The sequence below is a fragment of the Macaca thibetana genome, chromosome 12 (assembly GCF_024542745.1).
Source record: "Macaca thibetana thibetana isolate TM-01 chromosome 12, ASM2454274v1, whole genome shotgun sequence".
Taxonomy (NCBI): domain Eukaryota; kingdom Metazoa; phylum Chordata; class Mammalia; order Primates; family Cercopithecidae; genus Macaca; species Macaca thibetana.
The window spans coordinates 68,577,026-68,597,844 of NC_065589.1; the positions used below are offsets into that span (position 1 = coordinate 68,577,026).

General features: G+C 50.7%; 1 protein-coding gene across 3 annotated transcripts in view; it reads right to left on the reverse strand.

Annotated features, from left to right (window-relative positions):
* Positions 1–8,997: 8,997 nt before the first annotated feature.
* The window catches only part of SP9 (Sp9 transcription factor), a 921,284-nt gene continuing 909,462 nt past the window's right edge, over positions 8,998–20,819 (reverse strand). The window contains exons 1-3 of one of the 3 annotated variants that reach the window (XM_050751779.1): positions 19,176–19,179; positions 12,395–12,554; positions 9,915–11,391 (exon numbers count right to left, since the gene is read on the reverse strand). In XM_050751779.1, the coding sequence (XP_050607736.1) occupies positions 9,955–11,391; positions 12,395–12,415 (1,458 nt within the window). In that variant the 5' untranslated portion in view covers positions 12,416–12,554; positions 19,176–19,179 and the 3' untranslated portion in view covers positions 9,915–9,954. Of the gene's footprint in view, positions 11,392–12,394; positions 12,555–19,175; positions 19,180–20,819 lie in introns of those variants that run through there. The other 2 variants (XM_050751778.1, XM_050751780.1) reach the window with 2 other exon arrangements.

The following is a 20,819-nucleotide window of genomic DNA, read 5'->3' on the forward strand; positions in this document are numbered from 1 at the left end:
ACAAAACAAAACAAAAAACAATCCAACTATTAGCTTAACAGTTCTAGAGGTCAGAAGTTTGACATGGGTCTCACTGGGCTAAAGTCAAGGTGTCAGTAGAATTATGTTTCTTCTAGAGGCTCAAGGGGAAAATATGTTTGCTTGCCTGTTCCAGCTTCTAGATGCTGCCTGCATTTCTTGGCTCCTGGCCCCCTTCCTCCATTTTCAAAGCTAACAAAGAGGAGTCAAGTCCTTCTCAAATCTAATCATTCTGACACTTTGACATTCTGCATCCCTCTTCCAATTTTAAGTACCTTGTGATTACATCGGGCCCACCTGAAGAATCATGCAATAATCTCCCAATTGTAAGATCAATGTTAATTCTATCTGCAACTTTAATTCCCCTTTTCTTCGTAATGTAACATATTCACAGGTCCCAGGGGTTAGAATATGTACATCTATGAGGGACTATTATTCTGCCTTCCACAAATGGCCCTTCTATTACTGTCTTACAACTATTAAAGATTTTACTTCATACCTGGTTGATCCTGCCAGTGGTCGGCGGCGGGGGGCAGGGGGTAGATTTTCAAATGAAACAAACTACTTTGATATTTCACCAGTATAGGTATATAAGGCATATTTAAATTTAGCTGCAAATTTTCCCTTGTGTTTCAAAGGATATGGTAAGGGAAAACTATAGAAAGAACTGGTACAAATCACAAGTAACACAGTTCCAAAAAACTTCACATCTTGGACACAAGTATTTTTGTTATCAGTGTTCTATATTTTTTAACCATCTGCTAATTAATACAAAACAAATATTGATTAGATGGTTTCGATAGTTGGCAGTCACAATTTCATAAATTCTGCAAGAGAGTAACATTTTAAAGAAGTAAAACCACATCATCTGATATATATGTCTTTGCCTTGTCTGTGCACACACAGAAACAAATGTCCTCTAAGAAAAACTAAGTGAAGAGGTAAACAACCCTTGATTATTTAGATTTTTAAGACGAAGGGGGGAGGAACTTGAATTCCTTCCACAGTATTGTTTAATAACTTATAGCGCACCTCAAAGATCCCTTCTTCACTAAAAAAAAAAAAAAAAAAAAAAAAAAAAAAGCATGCATTTGAAGTTGATAAAGACTGCTAATTTACACCTTGAGTTCATCAGTGTTGCAGTGATTATTTTCTATCTTCTGCCTTTTTAGACTTTATAATTTTTATAATGTCAAAACCTATGCAATACTACCTTAAAGGGTTTCTGAAGCAATATAGTGTTCATGAAGAGAAATGCTGAAATGCCTCCTGTAATTAAAAATGAATTAAATATGTTATTTCTTACACTTTTCTCATTTGACTCACACACCGTGGTCCACTTTTTTAATGCAGATGAGGTTGCTCAGGCTGGTCTTGAACTCCAGAGCTCAAGCAATCTGCCTGCCTCAGCCTCCCAAAGTGCTGGGATTATAGGCGTGAACCACCATGCCTGGCCAATGTGGTCCACTTTTAACTTTATAAAGTGACTGAGATTTTTTTAGTCTCTGATTTAATTATCCTTATTGTTAGGATTGAGAAACTAGAAAGTACTGCCAAAAGCTCCAATATTTTTACCCATCTAATTCTGAGAAAAAATTTCCGTGTAGTTATGGAAGATGTTGATTTTCTGTCTGGTTTTCAGCCTTGGTCACCCAAGGGTGCTCCACAGCCCTAATGAACTACCATTCTAACTTTGTAAACTTAAAAACGGAAGAGAGGCATTTTCACACAAAATCATACCATGATAACAAACAGCTTTCAAGAGGCTTAGCTAATGTGTTCCACTTACCCTAATGATGGGGAAAATAATTGGAAGTTACTTTTAAAATAAAAATATTGGACATGTAATTCTACTTTTGCTTTTTGAAATATAAGGTAGAAACCAAGGAGATGAACCTCATAAGATAAACCTCATAATAAAAGGAATGTCTAGTATGTGTAGAGATTCCTCTCAGTACCTAAAACCCAAGAAGAATCCTCCACGTTTAATGAATCTATGACTTAAGAACCCAAACAAAAGTCCTCAACGGGGATATTTTTTAGAAGACCAGCCTGGTGAAATTTGTCATTCTTACCTTAATAGAGAAGTTCCCTTAAAGAAATCTTGGCAGACTTACACGTTTCTTATTTATCCATGAGCCTGGAGCTGCACGCGCATAGGACACATTTTGGAGGCATTTCTCCCTCTGCCTCCGCAGGGACTTTTCTCCTAACCTAACATTTAACATAACACTAGCAAATTAATTCCTGTAGGAGGTGCTGTCGATTTATAAATAACCAAGAAATATCAAGTTGCTAGGTTAGAACTTGTTTATCTGAACGTCTCCGTGGTAAATTAGTCATAATTTATTTTAATAAAGGCCAAAATGGGCAGAGGTTTCTGCAGCATAGCGGCAGGTCTGCTTACCTTGCATTATGAAGCGGAGATCTTGTATTGAACCATAGGGCTGTAATCTTAAGAAAGCTTTTCATCCGAAAGGCTTGGAGAGACCTTTCTTGCTGTTCTTCCATGAGACTGCTTGCTCATAGTGAATCAAATCATTCCACGCTGCTGGAAGCAGGCGTTTCCCAGTTTTAATCACTGAACATTTGGTATGCTTTGGCATTGAAGCTCAAACAGTTCAAAATCCACCTGAGCCATTTCACTCTTCTCCTTACCTAATGACCACTGGGCCAAGACGCTGGTGGAGGCGGCTGCGGAGGGCCGCAGCTCCACACTCCGGTCCTAAGACCAGGAAGAAAGTAGCACTTTTAGCTTCAGCAGCTGAATGATATTTAAAAATCGTATTAGGTTTTCTGAAAAAGAAAACCTCTACTATAGTTGTCATTTCTTGAAAAGAGATAAAAGCATGCAATACCTGCAGGCCTTGGGAGCATTCTCTGATCAAAAAGGCAAAAGGCCTTGAAAAAGTTGTGAGGAACAAGTCAGACCGGGGAAACTAAGGTTTGGGAAAGCGGAGGCTGCTGAGAGCTCTCCTACCTGATCGAGGCTCCTAAAATCCGGTTCCTGATGACGGGAAAGGAAGAGGTAACTCCACAGCACCTTCCCCCTTTCTCCTCCCTTCACGACACACTTAACATCACCCCCAGAATGCCCAGAATGTAACAATAATGACGAAGATGTGCGAGATGAACGCGGAGAGCTGCCTGGAATGAAAAGAAAAACACCCTCCGGCCCAAGCTGCCCCGAAGTCGCCTTTCTCCAGTCCCTCCGGCTTGAAGGGCTTTGCGAGGGGGTGGACAGAAGTGGAGGTCCGAGGGTTCCTGGACTGATAGAGCAGGGCTTCCCAGGAGGACGTCGCCCTAAACCTAAAGGAAGCCAGAATGGGGGGTGGGGTAGGGTGACGGGATGAATCCTGGCTGGGGTCGCCCCTTCCCATCTCGAGGCGACGCCCCTCTGCGTGCTCTGGTGGTTTCCTTCTCTGGATGCGCGTCTGGCAACCTTGCGAAAACACCCCAAACCGAAATGGGGAGGCCGAGAATGAGGGGGCGCACACCCTTCCTAGCAGATGCGCCTCCGGCGCCAGGAGGCCGCCCGACACCCGACCCACAAGGTGCGGCGGGGAATGGTCGGGGCCGGCCCTCTGCGCGGCTCCCTGGCCCCCCGTTGGCCCAAGCCACCCCCTAGAAGCAATTCTCAGGCCTTTCCGCTGGGGGCCCGCCCGCCAAGGGCCCTGCCAGTCCCCGCCTAAGCTTGCCGGGCCTCGGGCGCAGTCCCCCGCGCGGGTCGGACTCGCCTTCAGCAGTTAGGAAAGCGAGCGAATTGTTCTGGTCGCTCGCGCTCCACAGGTGAAGAGGGCGCTTTATGAAGCTCTTGGGGCAAACATGAAGATATCAACTTTCGTCAGCAATCTGCAAGCAGAATGTGGACTGGGGGAGACACCTGTCACTTTGCATTTCCTTTATAAATAAATGAATCAACCTGAAATCGTTACACGCAGGCAAAACAATGCAAAATCCCCAGTGTGAAATTCTAAAGGAAGAGAGTATAAGGGTCTTGGAAAAACTGAAACTCTTAGGGGCTGTGGTTTTCCGGGTCCTCGACAGCCGGCCCTGGAGGGACGTGTCCCCACGGACATTCTGAAACCCTTTCCTTAACTGGAGTTGCAAACACACAGTCTATATTTATGTCAACAATATATGGGGGAGGCATGTCTGTATATATTTACCTCATACATATTTCTATACACTCCAGCGTCTGGGAAGGGTGGGGGGTAAATAACACTGAACGGTTAAAATTATGGAGAAGGGATAATAACTGATTACTAATTTGAAAGTAAACAAACAGGTGACTTTTTCAGATCAAATTCCTCCTTGTATCGTTACAATAAATATCTCTGAAGGAAGCTCTCTATTTATGTTGTCATTGATTAATTCTTCACTACCTCATTTGATTTCGATTTAGAACGATTTGATTCTAATTTAATTAGCATGTAATTTGGATGTACATAATTACTGTAATTATGACATTCAGGTAAGGCAGCTTTAGGCTGAAAGGCAATTTCAAATTTTCTAGCAACCTACTTTGTACTGGGAAATGGACAAGGACTTTGCGCCCTGCTATCCAAGTAGTAATTAGCACATCTTTGAAATAGGCAGTGCGGCGGGGTTTGTATTAAAACAGCAAATACAAACCCAGCCGAGTTACCCGCCGCAAAGGTGGCTGCGAGTCCCCGGAAACGCGCTGCTGCTCCCCGGCGCGAGTTCAGGGAGCCCGGCACCCAGGCGCCTTGGCCAGGCTTTCGCGGCTGCGGGTGACGGCGCCTCCGCCGCCTCGGGCGCAGGGTTTGAAGGTGTCGCTTTTTAAATTAAAATACAATAAATATGCGCTGGGGTGGTGGGGGGCACAAAAATGGAGGAGGAGGAAGTCACTCCACCTAGTCCGAAGACGGGTTGGGGTCAGGGAGACAGTGGACTGGAAGAGGACGGAAAGGGGCGGCGGGGGTAGGACGATGCACTGAGAGGAGAGAAAATTGGCCAACGCGCCCAACTGTTACCCGATTTCAGATTTGGGTTTCAAAGGGAAAAGGAGAGGACAAAAGGGGTCGTTTTGCTCCGGGAGGATGTGCGCACCCTTCGGGGAGGCCTGGAGCTGGGCATCTGGGGGCTTCTCGCCGTCCTCGGGGGCCCTGCGCGCCCGACCCGGCTCCTGCCTGCCCAGCCGCCCCCCCGCGCCCCACTCGGGCTGGGGTGTCCGCCGGAGGACGAAGGCGAGGCAGAAGGCTGCTCTGGCCCGCCCCGGGTTGGGGCTGCGAAAGCAGCGGGTCCTTGGCCTCCCTGATTGTCCACGGGAGGGTGGTAGGGTGGGATGGTTTGGTGACCTGTTTGAATCGGCCTGGTTCCAGCCGGCCCCGGATAGTCCACGCGGGCCTTGCGGGCCGGGAGCCGCGGATGCAGAGTCGTAGGGGTCTGCGTCCACAGCTGGATCCCCACATCCTGGGGTCCACGTCGCTGCCGACAACGCTTCAGCGCTCTCAACTTTAAGTTGGAAGACCCTGAAGTTGCCTTGAAAAGGATGTTAAATGCGACAATTCTAAGACCAGGGCCAACCAGTCCTTACTTTGTTTTGTTTGGATTTTCAGTTAGCACGTTCCAGAAACGACCCTTTTGCCCAGAAGCCACTGCCAAGTAGTGCTCCCCACCCCCAATAGCAGGGTTCGTTCCCCGCTGGAACGCAAACCCTCGCGTTTCTTCGCAGGATCCTCTTGGTTGCTGCTGCTCGCGGCAAAAGCCGGTCTCCACACGCTGACAGCCGCAAGCCAGGCAGGCGGCGGCCTTCCCGCCTCGGAGCTCTAGGTGGCGCCAGCGAGCCGCACTCGCCAAGCTCCTCTTATGGGAATCAAGAGCTACTGTCAAACATAAAAGCAAATCAGAGTTTTCAGTTTTTTTAATGTGTTAAGAATGTTATTCCTTAAGAAAATTTGTAGCTAAATTATTCTCACTTAAAATAAACACTTAGTATACCAATTACACAAATGGGCGGGATTTATGTGAGATTTACTTCATCTGCATTTTTGTAGTGGAAGAGAGCCTTGGTGAATACAGATAATAGATGCAAATAAGATTAGAGTTAAAATAAATAAAGTTTCCATCCGAATAAAAAGAAATTCAATTTTACACGACTTGTAACCATTTGATGGAAGGTCCAGACACGCCATTCAGGTGCACAATCTAATCTCGTCAAAATAATGTTGTTTCCCTCCTCGAGGAAAGAAAATCTCTTTCTTTTCTTTTTCTTTTTCCTTGTCAGGTAGAATCCAATTCATTCCAAGGGGAGAAAACTGGTGTCAGAAAAGGAAACGCCGGAGGATGGTGCGGATCGTGGCTGGGTGGGCGCAGGGCGGAGGAAAATTTGCTTTTCCTTCCTCTGTTGCGCTGGAAGCTAAGGGACAGGAAACGCCAGGGAAACTGGGGGACTCGAAATCGCACTGCCATCACCCGGGCCCGGGCCCGACTCTGCGCCCCCAGGCCGCGGCCCCCATCCGCGCGGACCTCCAGGCCGCTACCCACCTCTGAGTTTGGGCCCTTGGCCACCGCCTCCAGCTCCTTCTGGCCCCTGAGCCGGAGAGGCACAGGGCTCTAGGGCCCCGAGGTGGCCCTGGGGAGGCGCGGACCTACCGCAATTGGGGACCGAACTCGTGTTTTAACTGGGGGGCTCTCGCCTCCCACGCGCGCTGTCTCCAATTTGGTCAACCCCGGCCGGCCGGTCGCCACCCGCTCAAGTCAAGGTTCCCCGTGCCCCCAAGGGCGCCTAGGGCTGGGGGGAGGCCAGGCAGGGGGCCTAGGCCCTCTTTTCGCCTGTTGGCTTCGGCCGGGGCCCCCGGCCCCGGGGCCCCGGGGCCCCGCTCCCTCTGGGCTCAGGTTCCGTGGGCTGCTGTCTCCCGGCTGGACGCTCGGGCCGGGGCAGCCGCCCGCCGCTCCCAGGAGCCTGGGTGATGGACGTCCGCTGACCCGCGGGGCAGAGGCAGCGCTCACAGGCCTTGATCACTGGCCTGCGGAGGGAGCCGCGCGGCCAGCGGGACCTGCACAGCCGGGCCCTTTGATCTGCCTTTATTATCAACGACAAACAAAGCTGCTTGGGCCCGACGCCCGGGCGCCCGCGTTCCTGGGGAGACCCACCACACCCTTTACCCCGCGCCGCCAGCCCGCGGCCCCCAAACGCGCCAGGCACCCTCTGGGCCTCCAGTGCTGCGGCCCGAAGCCCCTCCAGGAAATGTGCCCCTACCAGCCGGCTCTCCGGAAGACCATCCCCCGACCAGAGGCGCTTAGGGAGTGGGGGGCTCCCGGTTATGAACAGCTTGATCGGGGAGAGAAAAAGGCCAAAGTGAAGAAAAACTCCAGGAAGAAGAGCGGGGCAGCCTGGCTGCCGGGAGCTTAAGAAGGAGAAGGAAGAAGCCATTGAATGTCACGCTGCAAACTCCCTGCTGGGGAACTTCGTTCTGTTTTATCGCTACTTTGCGACTTGGTGTTTCAGAACAGTTTCCGAGAAAACATTTTGATGATTGTTAATAACAAGAATTTATTTTTTCTTTCCTAAAAATCAAAACCTTCGCTCAAATTCCCAAGGTGGACAGTAATCAAAAATGGAAAAAAAATTATGTTGGTGCTGACTTCGCTTGTATTTCCTCTTGTGTGGGAAGTCTTTTAGAAATATTTTTATCTGTAAATATGTGCTTTATTTTCTAAATTAAAATTTTTTCGAATTGCGAAATTATCTCATTTACCAATTTTCTTTTTGTCTCTCTCTCTTTTCTCCCTCTTTTAAACTGGGGCTGTTAAGTTGGTGGTCAGAAGACAAAGAGAGTGAAAATAATTTTCATTTCAATAATTGCCTTCTGGTCAATTTAACTGTGCCTTATTTTGAAAGAGACTGTCTAAATGAGATTCCTGTCCCAAATGTGTTCCCAGGCCTGATCCCAGCCTTTAATTATTCCCGAGTTTTTTTCTTCAGAATAAGACGCCGCACTGAGTAATCACAAAGAAGTCAGAGAGCATCCTTGAACCTTTTCAGAAGCAGCGCCACTGATATTCAAATAACCTGCGAGGGCCATTTGACGGCGCGGGGACCTAGGCATTTCCAATTCACTATTTGCATAGATCAGCCGTCTTTGAAAAGGAAAGGAGCAGTTGTCTTCCATAACATTAAAAAGCCTAGTTATCAAATCAAGTGCTTAGTTTGGGGGCTTTTAAAACGTTTACATTTTATCTCAGGTTGCCCTTTACCGTTTGACATGCAAATTTGGTGCAGTTAATTTAGACAATTAAAAAGATCTTCAAGGGAGCTTTGTCACAGAGAATATTTGGAGTTTTCCCCGCGGACCAGCTGAGATAAAGTTGGCCAGAACAAATGATGTCTAGGAGATTAATTAGATATTTGATAAGACATGAATCCCTAATAAGGGAATACAAGGCACAGGGGGCTGCTGTGTGCTCTAAGTCAAAATTAATAACATTTAACAAGATTTTCATTTAGGCATGAAATGTCTTTTCCGGGGTATTGACTCTAGCGATTTATTCCCTTGAGTTGCCTTCCAACATACAGGGCCTTGGGAGCTAAAGACTTCTTTTTTAAAAGCGTTTTCCTTTCACAGATTGTTTTTAAATCACTTTTTAAAAACAAACAAACCCACCAGAATTTTCTCTGACGCCTCCCAGAGGTTTAGGCACCTCCTCAGTTAAAGCTGCCAAGGACCTTTGCATTCTTTAGGCGCTCCAGAGTTTTAAAATGTCACCTTTTGAGAGCCTTCACATTAAGCAATGCAACTACACGTCCTTATAACCCAATTTAATTTATGCTGTTGATATACAAATAAATAATTTTGACTTCTCAAAAACGTATATGTAGTATGGCTTTTATAACCCACATAAACTTTACATTACCTACAACTAACATTAAGGGAATTTTTTCCCAACCGAAAAAAAATATCGACCCACGAAAAGGTTACTGAGGGGGAAACAGGATTTTTAAAAAAGGAAATGTATTGTTCAGAGTCCTTTAATAATACCAAAATGAAAATATGATGTCAAGATTTTCTTCATACAGATAAACGCATTTAATTTCTTTAGATGACCTTAACTTACGTGTTTGTGAGTGAAATGATAACTCAACATTTTAAATATCTTTTACATATATACTGACTTTCACAAAGTGCATCAGAAAATTAAAAAAACTCCCTGAATTTCAGGGATTCACCCAAAAAAACTCTATTCGAATGAACATTTACAAGAAAATAAAAGAGAACACAATATTTTGAACCCTATTTATACAGATGTTATGAAATACAGAGAAACTGTCGCTAGACTTCCAGTTTAATTTCTCACCTTAAGCCTTTCGATGCTTCCTTTTTTAGGAAAAGTCTCATTGTAAGTAGACATCAGGCAGGACTTGGAGCATTTTATATATAATATAATCCACACAAAGGGTGTTTTTATCGGTCCCGTTTGTTTTCAAATGTTCTGACAGTCCTTTGCTGGGTGGTGGCTTGTTTTTGAGAAAAGGAAAGAGACGGGTGTTGGAGGGAGGTGGATAGTGGGCAAAGAGGGAGCCTTTCTATGTATTGCTCTTCGCTCGAGAAGTTTGGGCGAGTGGTATGTGTGTGCGCGCGCGAGTGTGCGTGCTTGTGGTTGCAGGTCTCCGGTGTATGTGTACGTCTGGGAGTACGGTTTTTAAAGTGTTTGTGTCGGAGGATGGTTCGCTTTTGTTTCCGGACCACGCATTCGATTCTCATCCGGGCGCGGAAGGCGGAGGGGAGCTCCTCGCACGGCGGGCGAACCGCAGCCCGGGAACCCTGAGCGGCTCCACCTCGCGCCCAGCCGGGGCCCCGGGGGCGTCACTGAAGCCCCTGCCCTCCCATCCCCCGCTCTCTCGCCCTCCGAACCTCTCGTTCGTTCTCGGTGTCTCTACTCGCTCGCGTGCTCGCGCCTCTCGCCCGGCCTCTAAGAGTCGTTGGGGCCAGACGCTGCTTCCTTGCCTCCCGAGGAGGCCGCCGCCGCCGCCGCCGCCGCCGCCGCAGCCGCTGCCGCTGCCGCCGCCCGGGCGGCACTGACGCCGGAGTCATGCAGGATGAGGTCGGGGGATTCGGAACGGGGCGTCTCCAGGTTGCTGGCGTCCGTGTCACTGTCGCTGCCCTTTTTGCCCCCGCCGCCCCCGTTGTGCGTCTTAATGTGTTTGCTCAGGTGGTCGCTGCGCATGAAGCGCTTGTTGCACACAGGACAGGCGAAGCGCTTCTCGCCCGTGTGAGTCCGCAGGTGCCGCTGCAGCTCGTCCGAGCGCGTGAAGCGCTTGCCACAGAAGAGCCAGTTGCACACGAAGGGCCGCTCGCCCGTGTGCCAGCGCAGGTGCGCCTTCAGGTGCGACGTCTTCCCGTACACCTTGCCGCAGCCCGGGATGTGGCAGCTGTGCAGGCCCTTGCGCCGCAGGCTCGCCCCGGCCGGGCCCAGCCGCTCTGCCTCCTGGCAGTTGGGGCAGTCGCAGGTGGCGCGGCCCGAGTAGCGGCGGGCAGAGCGTGCTGAGCTCCCCCCGGCGGCGGCGGCCGCGGCGCCCGAGATCATGGCGCTGGCGGCGGCGGCTGCCACGGCGGCGCTGGAGTCCGAATAGGAGGGCAACACCGGCTTGAAGCCGTCCTGGGCCAGCAGGTGCTGGCTGGTGGAGAGCAGGTGCGAGGCGGCGGCGGCGGAGGAGCCGAGACCCGTGGAGCTGAAGGCCGAGTGCGTGAGGGAACTGAAGTCGGGGTTGTAGGTGCCCAGCTGCGAGTGCAGCGAGGCCTGGGGGGCGCCCGAGTGCAGCGAGCTCTGGAGCCCCCCAGCGGGGTTCTGCACTTCCAGCCACGACCCCGGGCTGCTGTGCACGTCCCACCACGACGACGCCGCGCCGTTGGTCACCTCGCCGGCCGCCAGCGTCGAATGGAAGCCCGACTTGTACCACGACTCGTACGGGTGCGCCATGCCCACGCGCGGGTACAGGCCGTCGGCCGCCGTCGTGTGCACCTTGGAAATGAAGGCCGACTGGCCACCCGCCTCCTGCGGGGACACTCCGGCCGCTGCCGCCGCGGCAGCCGCCGAGTTGGAGAAGAGGCCGCCGTAGTCGCTGCTGAAGGCGGACGACGTGGGCGACGTGGAGGCCAGGCAGAAGGCGCTGTTGGCGGCGCCCGAGCCGCCCGCCAGGCCGCCCGAGCCACGGCCCCCGGTGGCCACCGCGAAGCCCGAGAGGCTGGAGCCGAGGTTGCAGCTGGACGAGGAGCGCTTCCAGGGGTGAAAGCCGCCTTTGGCGAAGGCGCTCGACTCCGGCAGCGTCGTCAGCGGGCTCGTGTTGCCGATCTTGTTGCAGGTCGCCGCTAGCATGGCCAACGGGGTCGTTCCGAAGCGCGGCTCTTCCTAAAGTGGGTAGGATGGGGGAGGGAGCAAGGAGGAGGAGGGCAGGAGGAAGTGGGGAAGAAAGAAAGTGCACCCGTGAGCAGCCTCGTCCCCTGCGGCTGCTCCCGGGGGGGGCCCTAGCTCCCCGCCTCGCGCCTCCTCCCCACGCGCCCGCGGAAGAGTCACCGCACCGGGCGCGGGACAGTGGCCATCACCGCGGCGAAGGTCCGGGGGCCGGAAAGTTGCTCTTCGCTGAGGCTGTAAATCAAAGATGCCTCCGTGTTCCCCGCCTCAGTCGCTGCAACCCTGACTACAACCGGACTTGGGTTGTCGCGGTAAACCGGCTCCTCTCCCAGAAGACCCCAAGTCGCCCTTCGGGGTGACGCGCGAAGGTAAACACAGAGACCAGAGACAACAAACACCGGGCGAGGGCGGAGGCGGCCGAAACAGCAGCCAGGGACGGGCGAAACTTGCAGCACTCCCAGGGTGGCTACGACTTGACTTTTCTTTTTTAATAGAAAACGTTTGGTTTTAAAGTTTACACACACACAAACACAGCGATTATGAAAACAACAATCCGAGGATAAGCGGCCAGAGACGTATTTTCAAGTCACGGGCGAACTGGGGAGCCGCGGAAATGTAAATATTTATTAGCGTGACTAGATGGACTGCAAAACGATTAAGACTGTTTTCTGGAAACACCACTGTCGCATAATTGCAACAAAATCCCCAAAGCAAGGCGGGGGGTGGGGTATAACTCACGAGGGGAAGAAAAGAAACCTCTAGCTTTTCTTTGAAACCAAGTAAAAAAGGACTTCATTAAGAAGGCCTTTTCTTGCAAAGGCATCTGCTGGGTTCCAAAAACTTGGGGAAAAAATCAGTCCCAGAAATGTGGCAAGTGCTAATAGAAGCTGAAGCTGCAGTCCAGCAGCAACAGTTTCTCGGGAGCCGCAGACCCCAGAAGCCATAACGAAAAATTACTCCGGTTAAAACAAGCAAATGCATTGCCGCGCTTGCGACTTACCCCGAGTATAGACGTGGCCATAGCAGGTCTCTGGCTGCGCAGCGAGGCTGGGAGCGGGGCTGAGCCTGGCGGCTGCTCGGAAAAACTGCTTGGGTCCCGCGCGGCTCCCGCGTCCCCGCGCTCGCGCCGAGCGGACTCCGGGCTCCCGCCGGCTAAACTCAGCCTAAGTGAGAGGAGCACCCGCTTTGAAGTGCCGCTGGCTGCGCCTCTCACCCAATGAGGGCGCAGGCAGAGCAGACGGGAGCTGCCCCGCAGCCAATCAGACGCGCCGAGGGGCCCGGGCCCGGGCTCCCGGCGCGTGCCAGTCAAGTCGGCTAGCTAGGGCGGCGGGGGTGGAGGGGAGTAGGGGGGGATACTTGGGTGGGGGGCGAGGGCGGGCTGGGGACTGAAGAAATTACAGTGCAATTAAAAATTTGCACACACTCACGCACCAAGCCAGGTTTAAGTACCAATGAAACCGGGCCACAAGCACCCCCCCCACACACACACAAACCACCCCGAGATGTTGCAAGTTAGGGCTGACAGTCCTACTCGACTCCCCCACTTGTAGGAAAGGAGGCAGGAGAGGAGGAGACACCCAGGCACAGCCCGCACCAGCAGGGCCCAAGTGGAGACGGAAATGTCAGCCCTCACTTTGTGTGTCCAGGCTCTTGCCTACAGAACACAACTTCAGCTTATATCTATCATTCTTGCTTGGGATTTTTTTTAAAAAATCATTTTCGTGTGTCTTCTACCCAATTCCTCATTCCACTAGATTCAATGTTACTCTCACAGTTATACTGGGGAGGGGGACACGAAGGGACAGTTCCTCCGAGAGGAGCGAAATAGGCCTCTCTGTACAGATCTACATCCACAGATTTGTTGGGAGGGCCTGGAGCCTGCTGCATCCCGCCATTTCCCCCCAGCGGTGTAAGTGACTTCCTAATTGTCGCTCTGGCCTCTGACCCGGGGGGTAATACAAGTGCCACTCACGCTAGAGGCTTCTGGTGGTAATTGAGGGCACCCTTTGTACGGTTTCGGCAGCGCTAAGATACCAGGTTAACCCAGTTGTCAAATATGACTAAACAGTGGGATGTGCTGATTATCTGCCGGGTTTTGCTGGGGGCTGGCGTGGGGGTGGGAGGCATCAGCCCATACAACACGCTGCACGAAGCCGCTTATTTTCACATTGTAACAACTTTGGAAACAGAGACCGGCGCGAGCGGCGTCCGCCCCCACCTCCACCTCCGCTGAAGCTGCAGCTTGCTCGGTTGTTTGTTTAACCCGGTGAAGATTTGCATGTCGCGTTTCATCCTGGAGTGGAATTTTCTTGTCCCAGCTCCAGCCCACTCCCACTCCAGACTGCCAAGGCCTAGAGTTTCGTCTGTAAGGCAAGTGCGCCGTGTTAAGAGGTGGGGTCCCCCTTACTGCCCTGCTTTCACGGACGTGCCCGAGAAATCTCTCCAGGATTTTCACCCGGGAAGGCGGAGGACCAGGCCACACGTGGGCGCCCCCACATTTTGCAGGCTGGAAGCATCCTGAAGTCCTCCCTGGACCTTGTCAGTGTGAAAAGAGGTGTCCTCAAACAGACCAGGGTGCGTCTTCGAGTCCCCCAGCAACCGCTGAACTGCTTGTTTTTCTCTTTCTGGGCCCCGCTTTCTCTTTCTTCTCCAGGGTAACCAGAAGCTGTTTTTGAACCAGAAATACCAGCGCCCTCGGGCAGACCTGGGCGCTGGTTTTAACATAGCACACTCCCCACCAAACCCACACCCTGCTTCTTAGGAAAAAAAAAAAATTAAACTACCAACCCCAAACCCTCGAGTGCAAACGATGAGTTGTCGCGGAGCGGGTGCAAATGACAAGGATGTGGAACTGTGCCACCCGTGTTTTCTCTCCTCTTTTGCAAGATCTCTTGACCTAAAAGTACGACCAGAGTGGCACTGCTCTCGGCCCTGTGATGGAGCCTGGGTGCGTCTTGGCGCACTCCGTGGGTGGGGAGGGCTATGAGGGTCGCTTTCTTGGATTCTTGTTAAAATACTTTGGCTCAGAATGGTTTTTTTTTCTTCTTCTTTTATTTTTTTCTCTTTTTTGTTTAAGGTGGCGAAAGCACCAAGGAAATTATGACAGAGAAAGAGAAGGGACAGAGGAGAAGAGAACGAGAAGGCTCGTGTGGCTGTCAATGAAGTGCTGTGCCCTGGGAAACTGTAGTGGAAATGGGGGTGGGGAGGTGTGAAAAGTCCCTGGGGGACGCGGGGTGGAGGGTTGAGGAGAAATCAGACCGCCTAGACGAGCCGGAAAGCCCAGCAGGGGGACCCGGGGGCCGTTCCCAACAGGTGACTGCTGCCCTGGAAGAAGACAGTGGTTCTCGGCTTCCCATAGAGTCTCCGCGTGGATTTACTAATAGAGGGATTGTTAAGTGGCAGCGAGGCGTTTCCGACTCACCCTGTGCAGCCCGGGGAGGAGAAACGCCAAGATTTCCCCCGTCCACCTCCTCCCCCACCCCCAACACACCCTCTCCTTAAGGAAACCTGACAAAGTAATAAATAAGACAATCCGAAAAGCCACTTAGCACTAGTGACATTTTCAAGCCAACCATTTAAAACAGTTCTCGCAGACACCTCGGGCTCTGGCGCCCTGCTCGCCTTCCTCTTCTCCTCCTCCCCTCGGGTCCCCTCCCCTCCCCCTCCCGCCGTTTTCCCGTAGTTCCAGCTGTCCGACTCTAGACGTGGGCACTCGCATATTCCTTTAGATACACGCGTCTGCATCACAATAAAAGTTAGGGAAATCTTCCAAACGAACGCAGGCAAACACCCGGGCCACTTCAACTCTAAGGTGGGGCCCCAAGGAAATCTTTCGGAGGAAGTCCAGATTTTTTTCGTCTGACAGATTTTTTTCATCCTCTAAAAAAATCTAGTTTTTAAACAAAGATCAATGTGTTATGCTAAAGTGTTGAGCTGACTGTTAAAACATTTGGGGAAATAATGACAATGTAACAAAGGCCTGGTTTGGAGTGAATCATCACCCTTTTAAAAGTTAAAGCAATTTTCAGGAGAATAGCTTTCAGCAAACGCTTTACATTATTCAAAACGGCCAAATAATGCTCTATTATAGCGCCTGAATGCTGCCAGTCAGCCCCTAAGTGCAATTTGTGCAAAGGCCCCGGTGCCTTATCTCCACTTCTTTATAAAGAGGTGAATATAAAACAATTTCTTCCAAACCCAGACAGAGAGCACGAAAATTGCTTCCCTTTCTGCAATCAGGGCAATTTAACTGGAGTGCAATTAGCACTATTAAATGTCGATTCTGCATAAACAAATCTGACTGAGCAGCGAAAGTGGGGTGAGAACCTCATATACACTGAAACTGATTTTTTAAAATTATGTATCCGGGTCCTTTACAATTGATCCGTGACGTTTTCATCTTGGAATATATTTACATCATAAATACACTATGGTTAAATCAACATAATTTTTTTGCAAAAAATTCAATACGAATCCTAATAAAGAAGAATAGGGTAATTAAAGGGAAGAGTTCACTTCCTTTGAACAAATATTGTTTCTCCCATCTAGGCTCTCCCGGGAGCTTTGATCTGAGCAACTGCTCAAGTTGCTGTGTTTAGAAGGCAAAGCCAGGGAAACAATTCGGTCATTAGCACTGATAGGAAGGATTGGACCTCCTAAGCCACAGATAAAATGCTTCTCCCTGATGCGCAGAAAACATAGTGGCGACTGGGAGGACCAGTTATTTTCTGAATAACTAGATATAGTAACTGGTTAAATATTAAGTGACTGCCCAGTCTCCCCGGAGCTTTGACCTAGCACAGAGTTTAGCAGCGGATATACACCACTGGGGTGGGGTGAGGTTGGGGTGGGGTGAGGTGGAGTTGGGGGGACTCCGGAATATGGTTGAAGGGGAGGCATTGCGGGAGGAGGAACGGAAGGTGCTCGCCTTGGCCAGGCTGGCTGCAGTCAAAGTCTGGACCACCGGGACTAGGAGGAGGGGTTGGGGGTGAAGGGAGCCCAGCCTATAAAAAGCATTTATCTGACCTGTCCTCCCTACTGCCTTTATTTATTTGCTAAGCCACAGCGCTCCTTTTTAAATGATTTGTGCAATTAATTATGCTTTTCATTTGCATGATCTTCACTAGAGCAGTGATTATCAGGTCAGCACGGTGTGGGAGTTGCAGAGATACATTAATAACTTGAGTTAAAAAAAGAAAAAGCTGCCCTTGTGTACCAATGTTGCCTGCCATGAGCAAGGGAGAAGGAAGCCCAGGAAGGTCCATAGTGCCTGTTGAGTCGGGTGAATCCTTTCCACAGTTGGAGTCTTGTCAGCGGTTGGTGAAAATGAAATACAGCCTTTGATTAGCAGGGAATCTTTTATAGTTAACACATATTTATATTTTTTAAAGCACCAGTTGTTGAGATCAAATGGATGGAGAAAATTAATTAAAAATTGAGGAACTCTCCCACAGTTTCTGTTGAGCTTTCCTTTAATATTTGTTCTATAATGTCCTAATTCCAGCCCAACCCTTGCAAATGAAAGAGCAAGGAAGATTCAATAGGCCAATGGGACTTTCATCTTTTCTTTTTTTTGTATCTCAGAGGCGTCACTGCTATTTAGCAGTGGTAGAAGATGCAAATCTTTCTTGCCTCTGTAGGGTCTACTGAAGAATTTGAAAACCCCTAGTCTATTAAGTATAGTCCAAACGTTTGTTACACAACTAATTTTCTGCTGTTAGATGTATCTGGGCCATATATTTTAAGCTTGCCTCGATCTATTTATCTGAGCCCAAAATGCATTAACAATTAAGGGAAAGACTGGTGTGTCAAAGGAAGGAAGGTGACTGTAGACTGTGTGATGATTTTAATGACTGCAATTATTGGAAGATTATTCAACAAGCATCATAGATTTGTTTACTGCATCACTCAGAAACTATGGGGGGCCTATTCAGCTTGGGGTTTTACTTTCCTCCCTCCCTCACCAACTACCAAAGAAGGGTCTTAGACCTAAGCAAATGTGGCATTCTGTAGTCACTTTCTTCTTTTTAAGAGCATCTCTTCCAAAATGATGCACATGTATTGTCTCAGCCAACTCTAATGGAACCACCTTTGGAGACATTAAAGCAATCTTTTCACGTAGACCTGAACTAATATCAAGAAAAGCCAGAGGCCAGGATTTTGATCATTACTCAGTTTCTCCTAGCCAGGGTGCCAGTTTCCTCAGTGTTACCCTTTCATAGGCAGATTTGAGGAGGCTTCCAACTCTTTCCTCCTCTATCCAGGGCTTGGAGAAGGCACTACAACCACAAAATGTTAAACAGGAGTGTAGGCATACCTCCAGGACACCCTGGGATAAAGATTGGCTTTTCCTTCCTTCCCTTTAACACACCCTCTCCCATGTTATTTCCTATCACAACTCCTGATGTTGCTTTATTAAAAATAAGTAAGTAAAAAGAAAAGGTATGGCTAAATGAATATCCGTTTGTGACTAAGGAAGTTTTTACTGTAAATACAGACACAAGGATGCAAGTAAGGAAAGTTTCTTGTCTGATATCAACAAAATGATCCTCAGTCCACAGTAATCTATAAATTGTGGCATGGGCTTTGCTCATTAATCGTGACAGATTTGGAAGGGAGATTGGGGGAAAAATGAACAGCAAATATCCCCACTAACACCCCCTTTCTTCCCTCCCCTGTAGAACTGAGACCGGAGTGACTGTGCCATCTAGACTTTCTTCCTGGGTTCTGTAATCGCCCAAACTCAAGCTTAAGGTGGACTTGCCTGGAACCGTCCCTGTTCAAATGTGAGCCTGCAGGATTCTGCAAGTGGCAATTAGGAGCCTATTACAAGCCATTAGATTGATCAATGTACCTTAAACAATGCGAATGAATTATATGACTGATTTATATGGGGAAGAAAAAGAAAGCAGTGGGGGAGGACGATTTCATCTCCTTTACATCCACACGCTGTTCTGGAGAAGAACCGGGCCCAGCCTCTGGTTCATCATAGCTTAGAACCACCCGAGCGATTTATCTAGAAAACTTTTCAAGCAAAGACAAGGTCCTCTCAGCTTGTCCGGTGGGTGGCGAGGTGCACGTTCTCTGCCTCTCTCTCGGCTTCCTAAGGAAGAGCTTAGAAAGACCAAGGCCCCGAGGGGCGGCGGAAGGTCACAGCGACTCCACTCCGCTAGCCAAGGACACCACCCGGAGCGGGCCCAGCTGCCTCCTTCCCTAGAGTCTGTCCCCAGAGAGAGGGAGGACGACTTACATATTTGTTTAACGGAGTGCTGGAGAGCTGCGTGGCCTCCTAATTACGTCAGGAACACAGAACCATCAGCCCTTGAAGTTTCCAGCGAGACTTCGGAAGGAGCGGCGACCCGGCTCCAGGCGCGAGATGACGCGGGGGGTGGGGAGGGAGGGTACTCCGTGGAACGGAACTCCAAGCTAGGGCTGGCGGTTCCAGCTAATCTATCTGGCGAAGACAAAATTACAACAGAGCTGGAGCGATCAAAGCTGGCCCCCGCCCCCACCCCCACCCCCGCCCGCCCGCCTTCCCTGCCCAAAGTCTGTTTGTAGTTGTCTCCTCGACTGCAGACACACTCGTCCATCTTCTCACGACAAGGAAATTCCTGCCAGTTTTCCCAGAGCCTGCAAGGAGAGGACAAACGCACTTCACCCGTCCCAGAGGAGGATTCCCTTTGTTTAACCTCCTCCTCCCACAGTCGGCCTTCAGCTCTGAAATGGGGGAGGGGAACAGGGGATGGAAAGACCGTGGGCGGGGAAGGGCGGTTATAACAGAACCCCAGGTCCCACTCTGCCTTGCTGGTCCCTCCTCTTCCTCCTCCCTCTTCTCTTTCCAAGCTTCTCCCCCACCTCTCTCTCCCTCCTTCCGATCTTCTAGAGCCTCTTCCCACCCAAGTCCTCTCTCCGGCTCGCGCGCCCAGAGCCTGGGCAGGCGCTGTTTATTTCCCGGCCTTCGTGGTTTGGCGGGAAAGGGCTTCGTCCTGGCTTGTTCTTGAGTGTCTGGGACAAATCCTTTTGTTTGTGTCTAAACGTGGAATGAGAAGCCTTCCAGGTTGATAATGGGGCTCAGAGAGAAGAGGAAAATATCAGAGAAGCAACATGCGTGTGTCTTTTGCAGCCAGTATGCGATGGCAGTCCAGGGTTTGGAACCCCTTCCAGGTGGATCATGATTTCGCACACACACCCAACTGTGCTCATCTGTCTTTCATTACCCATGTTCCACTCTCCTGGGTTCTTTTCTAAGTTAGTTCCTTTCAGCCCTCTCCTTCCTAGACCCTCTTCTCAGAACGCTACCGTTCAGTGAGAGGGTGAGAAAAAAAGATAGATCGTAAGACTCCCCTCGAGGACCGAAGCACCCCCGTGACATATCCGGAAACAGGCCAGCCCTGGGCCGACACGTCCATACTTTCTTGATTTCGGCCACTGTAGAGCCCAACCCTGACAGGCTGGACTTTCCCGTCACACCTACCGATGTCAAACCACGCCCTTCCAGATCCAGAAGGATACCCTCCGCCCTGACCCGCTTCTTGGAACATTGACTGAAGGGTATATACACAGGGGTAGAGGAAGTCTCCGTGCACTTTAGACACGTGCTCCTCCCCCTCGCCCCGTTGCCACATGCAGAATGTACACTGATGACAAACAGACACACTTACCAGGGCACATGCCAGCGGCGTCCATCCTCCTTCCCAGCCAGGCATCAGCAAGCGAGACCGCCTTGAGGCAGGTGCCATCGCCGCAGGGAGGGTGGCTCCGAGCTCCAGATGTCTCCCTGGGAGTCGGGGCATTCAGGTACCCCAAAGCCAGTTTCGAGCCTCCCGGGTGGGGTGGGCGACCTTGACGAGTATGGGCGTCCCCCTCCGCCTCCCGCTGTGCTTCCGCGCCGCTTTCTGCTCTGCACCACCTCCGCCGCCGCAACTGCCCGAGCGCCCCTCTCCGAGAAGCCCTCTGCCCGCTGCATGCAGCCCATAGGCTCCACTACATCTGGGATGCATTGCCCCTTAATTGTCAATCCCATTATTGTGATCAAGTGAACGTTGCTAATCTCTACATTTATTGTTTAGGTAAATAGAGGCTGCATTTAATCAATATGCAGGGCCCCAGCTCTCGCAGCGCCAAGTAACTTAAGTCAACGGTGAAGATTTCAGTGTGTGCGTAATTACAGTGCTCGCGGAATCATCGCTCCAGCTCAATTCCACGTCTCTTCGCTGACCCGGGGGAGGGGGAGGAGGGAATGGGAGGAATCTCCACCCTCCAAGGGGTCGAGGGCCGGCTCCTTAAGGGCAAGTAAAAGACTTCGTGGCGGTGACACCGCGCGCCTGGCCCGCGCCCTCGGCGGTGCGCACTGTGAGCGCGGGGGCCTGAGGCGGGACTGGGGACTGCCCCCGACTTCTGAGCGGCAGAATCTGGCGCTTGGCGCC